The sequence below is a fragment of the Letharia lupina genome, assembly GCF_014066315.1.
Source record: "Letharia lupina isolate WasteWater1 chromosome Unknown contig_2, whole genome shotgun sequence".
Taxonomy (NCBI): domain Eukaryota; kingdom Fungi; phylum Ascomycota; class Lecanoromycetes; order Lecanorales; family Parmeliaceae; genus Letharia; species Letharia lupina.
In genome coordinates, this window is record NW_023502971.1 from 480,643 (window position 1) to 490,241 (window position 9,599).

The 9,599-nt window shown below is 22.4% G+C and overlaps 1 protein-coding gene across 1 annotated transcript; it reads left to right on the forward strand.

Moving 5' to 3' along the window:
• Window positions 1-8,466: 8,466 nt before the first annotated feature.
• HO133_004277 (uncharacterized protein) lies at window positions 8,467-9,379 on the forward strand (the record flags this gene model as incomplete). Its single annotated transcript, XM_037295196.1, has 2 exons — window positions 8,467-8,562; window positions 9,059-9,379. 2 exons carry the CDS (start codon window positions 8,467-8,469, stop codon window positions 9,377-9,379), a joined length of 417 nt encoding a protein of 138 aa, XP_037157197.1.
• Between the last annotated feature and the right edge of the window lie 220 nt (window positions 9,380-9,599).

The window sequence follows — 9,599 nt, forward strand, 5'->3', positions numbered from 1 at the left end:
CTTATTAGAGTAAAATTCTAGATATCGCGAAAGTACGGAGAAATAGAGTAGTTACTATAACTTTAATAGTATCTTATATACTATTAATAATATTAAGCTCGATACTAAGTATCTATATATACGTAGAAGTAAATATCTTATATTAGCTAAATTACTAAAAAAATAAGACTTAATAAAATTTTCTACTTAAACTTACTACGTAGAGTCTTTCTAAGACTATAATTAATATTACTACGAATTATCTAACGTTACTAAATAAGCACTTAATAGTAACGTATTATTAAATCTATAATATTAAGTACTTATTAAGCGATTTAGATCTAGTTATTTAGAATTAATAACTTAATTAGAGATATATTAATATATTAGAAAGAATATAATTAATAGAAAGAACGTAACGATTTATATTTAGAATATTATAAAGATTATTAAAGACTTTAAGTGAAATTAGTAAGATAATCTTATAATAATCTTTTATTATTTCGAATTAAACTTATAGCGAGACTTGAATTTATTAAATATAGGTCTTATATACTTTTTTAAATAAATGTAATTACGTTAAAGAGTTTAATATTAAGTCTATTCAATATTCGATAAATCTCGTTTATCGAATCTATATCTAAATAGACTTTATTAAATCTACTAATTAAGGCCTTAGTAGTTTTATTAATAATAGCTATCGAGATCTCTATATCGCTAGTTATAGCCGTAACTATAGTCGTAGTTAATACGTCCGTAGGTCTATTAAGATAAAGAAGAGAAGAATTACATATATAATATATCGGCCGATAACTATTATATAGCTTCTATATATTATCTTATAGAATATATACTACGTCGCTATAGTAATACTTATAACGATAGTAAAAATAAGACTATAATTTATTAAATCTCTATAGAAAAGAAATATAGTTATAATTATAAGAGTTATATATATTATTATTAAGAGATATTAAACGATACTTATTTAGACGATTTAAAATCGTTCGATATCTTACTTTAATATTTATTTTATTATTTAAAAGTTTTTACTACGATAAAAGATATTATAAGATTTATATTATTAATTAACTCGATATCTTTAATTCTTTTCGATATTTTAATTCTTATTATAAGAATATAGCTATTTTTATTATTTATAAATACTTATTATAAACTAATTTTTTATACTCGATATATCTTTCTAATTAAATCTTAGCGCGTCTCTATATATATATATATATCTATAAATTATATAGATTAATGAATATATTTTTACTATACTATATTTATAAGTTATATTATATTATTTCTTAATAGAGAAGAAAAAAGTTATAATTATAATAATATTATTTAAAAAATTATTTAATTAAAAATATCTTATTAAAGAAAGCTTTTATTTAAAATAATTAAGAATAATTTTAAATTAAAATTAAGTAATTATTATCTTTATAATAGATTATTATATATTAATAATAAATTATATATATTAGATATTCTAAAATTAAAAATTAAAAATATTAAAAATATTAATAACTCTTTATTCGAAGATTACGTTAATAAATTACTAATTTATAATAAGCTAAATAGATATTATTATTAATTAAGAATAGTAAATTTTATTATTTATTATATTAAGAGTTATTATATTTATAAGAGATTTAAAACTTATAAAGAGAGTAAATAAGATTTATTTATATTTCTTCTTATTCTCGAATAATATTAATAAGATATTTCTATTAACTTTATTATATTATTATCTATTTATCTTAGATATAAATATTTTTATTAATATATTATAATAATTATAAATAGACTTAATAAGAAGAAGAAATTTATTTTTTTAGATTTCTTAAAAGTAAAGATAGTAGTTTAAATCTTTATTAAATTTATATAGCGAGAGAAAGAATATCTATTTATTATTATTTTAAATTAAGATATTTAATTTATAGTATATTTCAAAAGAAGACTATATAAAGAAATTAGAATTAAATCTAAACTCTTTATTATATTTTACTTCAAAATTAATAAACGAGTAAAGGCCTATAAATTAAATTTTTAATCATTTTTTTTAATTAGGGCTGTCGAGTAAATTTAATAAGCGATCTTTAATAAGCGATCTTTAGTAAGCGATCTTTAGTAAGCGGTCTTTAATAATCGATCTTTAATAAGCGATATTTGAATTTCTTACGCTTTAATAATTATAAGATTAAATTTAGAAATTCTTTTTTTATTTAAAAGCCTAGATTTCGTTCTATAATTTAAAAAAAAATCTCTAAAATTTAATAGAAGATAAAAAAGTTATTCTATATATTAATAATCTACATTTATTTTTTTAATAAGAGAGACGCGAAGAGAGGAGATTTTAATAATTATAAACGCTAATTTATTTACTCGCGATAATTTAAATAGTCTAGTTAAAAGACGAAATAACCTCGAATTAATAATTAGTTATATATATAAATTTAAGATTTTCAAGCTTAGCTCTATCTTATTCTTTTATATATATTAATAAATAAAGATTATTAACGCTATTTTAAAATAATATTTTAGAGTTTATAATAATTATAATTAAGATAATTAGATAGATTTATTATTAATAATAAAGTTCGAAATTAACTTCGATAAGAATATCTTATTAGATATATTACTATTTCTTCTTATTAAAGAATATATTTCTTATTTAAAAATAAAACTCTTAATTTCTTAAAATTAATTTATTAATTAAAGAGCGAAGAGAGATATTAAATTAATTAAGAAATTAATTAAAAATATAGATATTATAAGAAGTTATTTAAGAAGTTAACTTAAATAATTAAAAAGCTTTATAAAAGAAGTAAACTAATTATTATTAATTTTTAAAATTAAAAATTAAAATTAAAGATATAATTATATTTAAAAAATAATTAAATTATATATTTTAATATATTACTACGAATAAAGGCCTATAAATTAAATTTATAATCATTTTTTTTAATTAGAACTATCGAGTAAATTTAATAAGCGATCTTTAATAAGCGATATTCGAATTTCTTACGCTTTAATAATTATAAGACTAAATTTAGAAATACTTTTTTTATTTAAAAGCCTATATTTCGTTCTATAATTTAAAAAAAGATTCTAAAAATTTAATAGAAAATAAAAAAGTTATTCTGTATGTTAATAATATACACCTATTATTTTTTAATTAGAGCTATCCGACTATCGAGTAAACTTTAATAAGCGATATTTAAATTCCTTACGCTTTAATAATTATAGAATTAAATTTTAAAATTTTCTCATTATTAAAAAGCGCAAGTTTCGAGCTATAATTTAAAAAAAAAAATCTTAAAATTTTAATAGAAAATAGAAAAGTTATTAAAGGATTAAAAGTAGAAGAAGAGATTTTTAATAGTTACGAACGCTAATTTATTTACTCGCGATAATTTAGTCGATTTAATTAAAGAGCGTAGATCTAATAAATTAATAATTAATTATATATATAAATTTAAGATTTTTAAGCTTAATTCTATCTTATTCTATTATATATACTAATATTTTAAAAATTTAAAATTATTTAAAATTATTAAAGCTTTAAATAATTTCGCTTACGAGTTAAAAGTTATAACTTTTATAAATAATATTTATTTTATCTTCTATCTATAGCTATTATATCTTAATAATAGCGATTTATTATTAAGATAAAATAAATCTTTATTATTATCTCTCGATATTAATAAAGAGAATAAAATCTAAAATATTAAAGAAATAGTTTTATTTAAATTAAATAAAAGAATAAATAAAAAAATAGTCTCTTAACTAGTAAGAGAAGATTTTAATATATAAAACTAAGTATAAAGACTTTATAATCGAGAAAAATCTATTTTAATAATTATTTATAGATATAGTAGAATATTTAGATTTAATAGCGAATTTCTTTTATTATTACTTCGAAGTCGCTAGTCTTTATTTATTATTTAAAAAATCTTTAGAATAATCTTCTCTATTAGCGCTATTAATTTATAATAGCTATATTAATTTATAAGAAGATTTCAAACTTATAATAAAATACTAAGTTAATATATTTAAAGATATTATTTTATATATATTTATAAATACTTTTTATAAGATCGACGTTTACTATATAATAATTATCGCTAAATTTTAAATTAAAGAAAGAGATAATATTATAATTTTAATTATCTTACTTATATTATAACTAAATTAAGCTTAGTATACTAAGGCCTTTTAATCTTTCTATTCTATTATAAAACCTATAAGTAAAGACTTATAAATTAAATTTATAAAGTTAAATTTTTCTAAGTTAAATCGAATTTTAGTCTTAGCTCTAAGTTAAATCGAACTCTAATCGCTTACTATACGTTTTTAATCTACTTTTATTACTATAAAATTAATTTAATCTATATAGTATATAGATATATATATACGAAGAGAGGTACGCTAAGATTTAATTAGAAAGATATATCGAGTATAGAGAATTAATTTATAATAATTATCTATAAAAAATAGAGAAAGACTATATTCTTATAATAAGAAGTATTAAAATATCGAAAAGAAATAAAGATAACGTATTAGTTAGTAATATAAATTCTATAATATCTTTTATTATAGTAAAATCTTTCGAATAATAAAATAGCTATAGATATCGAACGATTTTAATTCGTTTAAATATATATCGTTCGATATTTCTTCTATAGAGGTCGTAGTAATATATTATATTAATATAGTAGAGATAATAAATTAAGTTATAGTAGTTATTACGAGCGTATTCTTAATATACCCCTTAACTCTATAACTAGCGAGTCTTAGCGAAGATATTCTCTATTATATTATATCTTCTTTTTATCTATATAATTCGATATCTTAATTATCTTATTTAATATATCTATATTAATATTATATTTATATTAATTCTAATACTATAACTAAGATTAACTTACTTATTTTATTTATATTAGCGAATAAATTTAAAGAAATACGCTAATAAAGGCTTTAATAAGAAATTAAGTTAAGTTATTATATCTCTAAATAAATCTATTAAATAGATAAATTAATTTTAAAGAGTTTAAAAGAGATAGCGAAATAGTCTTAATAAATAGTAGTTAAGAAATAAAGAAGATATTAAACTATTCGTATAACTAGCGAATCGAAAGAAATAGTTAATATTATCTTATATTTTCATATTTAAAATATATACTAGTAGTATTACTTATAACTTTATATATTATAATATCTAGAATTTTAACGAAGCTCTAATTAGATAAAAAATAATCGAGTTATAGCTAGTTAAAGATACTATTTTTTAAAACTTTCTTATATATAACTTCTTTATAAGATAAGAGATTCTTTAAGCGAAGTAAGTATACTTAAAAGACTATTATTTAAAATATTTATAATCTTCTTAACGTCTTAAATAATTAAGAAATAAATATATTAAACTTTTATAAAGAAATAACCTTATCTTAAGCTTTATAATAAAAAAATTTATTCTTAATACTAAATAATTTCGATATATTTTAAAGAGACTTTATTATTCTCTAGTATATCTAATATTTCTAATATTTATTCTTTCGAAGTATTTAAACTCCTCTTTACTTTATTTTAAATCTTTCTTTCTTCTTTTCTATAATAAAATCTAATATTAAAAAAATAGATTAAATTAAGATCTTATTAGAGTAAATTAAGTTTTAATAAATATTAATTCTATTAAATAATACTCTTAATAAGATAAACTCGATAAATACGTCTTAGAATATTATTATTAATTTATAATTAATAATATTAAATTAAGTATTAACTCGAAGAATTTATAATTATATTAAATAAAATTTATTAGAAGTAAGATAATTTTTAAAAGATTATTATTTAATATTATATCGTTATAATAGAAAAGAATCTAGCTATAAATGATTTATATTAAATTTATAAAATAATTAAGAAAATAAATTAACTAATTTAAGATTTTTAAAAGAATATAATTTTTCTATAGCGGAAAGTTAATAGTCTTAATATATAATCGATAAAAGATTTATAATTATTCTTAATCGAGAAGAAATATATATCTAGATATTTAAAAGAGAAATTAATTAAAGTTCTAGATCTATCTTTATTTATTAATAATAGTAATCTTATCTAGAATAACTAGTTCTTTAAAATAAAATAGAAATTTAAGATTAATAGCGATTATTATTTTATCGAGAACTTTAAAATAATCTATATAATCTTATAACTCGATAATAAGATTATATAATATACGATATATAAAAGACTTTAAAACTCTATTAACTTATATTAATCTTTTATTAAGATTATAAATAAGTTAATCGATATCTATAAGAACTTAAATTAACGTAGTAATATATTATATAATATATATACTCTATAATAAAAAACCCGACTCTTTATCGACTTCTATTTAGACTTTATTCGATTAAATACTATTTTTAATATTAAAAAAACTCTTATATTAAAAAATTATCTTTTTAAGAAATTAAGAAAGAAATTAAAGAAGATATAATAGATTATAGAAGATTTTACTATCTTAAAGACTATAAAAGAATATCTTTAAAAGCTAAATAACTTATAACGTATTAATTATAAGAATTTTAAGTTTATAAAAACTATTATTAAGTTAATTATAATATAAATATTAACGATAATACCCGCGACTAATATACGTCTTATATCTATTATTAAATCTAATTTAAGTATAATTACTATATCTCTAAACGTTATAATTAATTCGAAATCGAGAAAATTAATATACTATAACTATAATAAGAAAGGCTATTATTAAAAGAATTATATAATAATTATTTAAATCGAGATTAATAAAAAGATCTTTAAAAAAGTATAACTTTACGCGATAGAAATAGATAAAGAATTTGAAATTAATAACGTCGATATTATAAATAGCGATAATTTTTCTTTAAATTCGAGAAATAAATAGTCTCTTTTAAAGTTATAATAAGAGATATTTATAAAGTGTATTTAATAGATACCTCTAATAACGCCTTAGTACGTTATTCTTTTCGTATATAAATTACGCTATCTTTATAAGAAAGAGAGTATTTACTTTAAAACTCTCTTATAAATAATAAATATATCGATATTTATATAGTTATAAATAAGTTCTTAGTCTTAACAATATATAAGATCTTATATTTAAAATTACTCTTATTATTATAATCTAAATTACTAAGAAATTACGACGGCTAGATCGTAAAACGATTAATTATATATTATTTACTTTCTACGATAATAGTAGAAGGCTATCGAGAAGAAATATATTTAATATTAATTATACTATTAAAATATAATATAATAATTAAAAAATCTTAAATAAATAAATACGAGATAATTCTTAATATATTATAAGATAAGATACTCTTTCTATTCGATCGATATAATTATAATAATAATTAGATATTAATAATAGACGAACTCTTTTTTCTATTAATTTCGAAGCTTCGACTATTTATATTACTTACTTCTTTATTTATTATATTAAAATAATAAAGTCTTCTCTTATCTATTTACGATAATAAGATTAATTCGAATATCTTTTTATTAAATAAGAATAAGAATAGTAAGAAGTCTAAATTTATTAATATCGTTAAGATTAATATAGCGATCTACTATTAACTAGCCCGTAAAAAAGATAATAAACTATTTATATTAATAATAAATAAGATTTATAATAACTTATTAATATTATATACGCCTTTTATTATATAAATAGCTCGCGAACCTTATATATTAATTAATAAATTCTATCTTTATAATTTAGAAAAGAAATATAAAAGATATTATAATTTTAATTATCTTATTTAGATTAATAATATTAACGAGATTAATTCTAAAAAGATAAAATATAAGTTATCTTCGAAGTATTATAACTATTTAAATATTTTTAATAGAATTATATTACGAGCGTACTCTTAATACATCACTCAGCTCTATAACTAGCGGGCCTTGGCGGAGGCATCCTCTATCATATTATGTCTCCTTCCCACATACATACTTCGATAGCCTTATTATCCTCGTTCTATCTTACCCATACTAATATCGTATCTATACTAGTTCTAACATTATAATAAGATTCTTTTATACCCCCTCGACGAAGAGAAACTTAAATAAATAAGATGTATCTGGGTAACCAGTTACACACTCGAGGATAGCGGAGTAACTAACAATAGCTATCAAAGACCTACCCCCTTTCATTCGGATTAGCGGACGAATATAAAAAGAAACGCGCTAGCAGGGGCTTTGTTAAGACGCCTTAAATGGATGAGACATCGTATTCCTGGGAAAGCCCACCATACGGGTAAATCGATTCCAAAGAGCACCTAACGGGACAGCGGAACGGCCTCGCCAGAACAGTAGGCGAGGGATAAACAAGGCACTGGGACTATTCGTACGACTAGCGAATTGATAGTAGAAAGAAATCGTCATAAACAAACTACCCACCATAGTGAGCCTGCTACAATGGCGACGGGAACAGCCCCGAAACGACTACGATTCGACCTCTTCATTGAGCATGTCGACAACACACACAGTGAGCCTGCTACAAGGGCAGCAAACGTACGATCTCTTCACTGAGCATGTCGACAACACACATAGTGAGCCTGCTACCAAATGGCATTCAACACATTCGATTCTTTCTCTACCTCCCTATCAAATCCCACGAATCGGCAAGTGCTTGAGTTACGGGAGTCGTCTACGTCAGTCAGGTCGTTGGCTGCTGAGTACTCGCTATGGCAGCTTAGGACGGGTAGGCCTACGGGGTATCGGCAGTCGAAGCGGTAGGCTTACAAAGCGGATGGATGCAGTGGACGACTACCAAGCAAGATAGCTATGAGTCGAGACAAAGGATGGAATGGATGTACTTGATGGCAAGAGCATGGGAGATATAGGGCAAATCTACAGTGAAGCTCCCAGGCCAGGCTGCCAAAAGGTGTTGGAGGATGACACATACATGCGTTGGATTTTCTTCAATTCTACCGATGGACTTGATGGCAAGAGCATGGGAGACGCAGGGCAAATCTACAGTGAAGCTCCCAGGCCAGGCTGCCAGTAGGTGTTGAAGGCGAAAAAAGTGGAGGACTATGACAAGCAGACTGGGCAAGGAGAAGAACTCGGAGAATCTTGCTGGCACGCAGGCAAGATGTGGACTACATCTCCGGGATCTCTGTTCCGTGCACTCAGTCAAGACCAAAACCATCCGATGTTCTTCAGAAAATCGATCGCCAAGACTCGGATTTCGACTGCTGCAGCAATACCACACCTTGGCAAATCTTCTCCAATCAAGGTCTGCCGGGATTATGGATGTTTGAAGATACAAGGCAAGCAATGGGCCTGCATCTCCGGTCTACCAGCCATGGGGGCCATGGCTATTTGAGAGGGGGGGGTAGTGTTACGAGCGTACCCTTGACACACCACTCAGCCCTATGGCTAGCGGGCCTTGGCGGAGGCATCCCCTACCATATCATGCCTCCTTCCCACATACATAGTTCGGTAGCCTTATTATCCTCGTTCTACCTCACCCATACTAGTATCGCACCTATGCTGATCCTAACAAATTAAGGCGAATATACTTCTCTTATATTATTCTTATAATT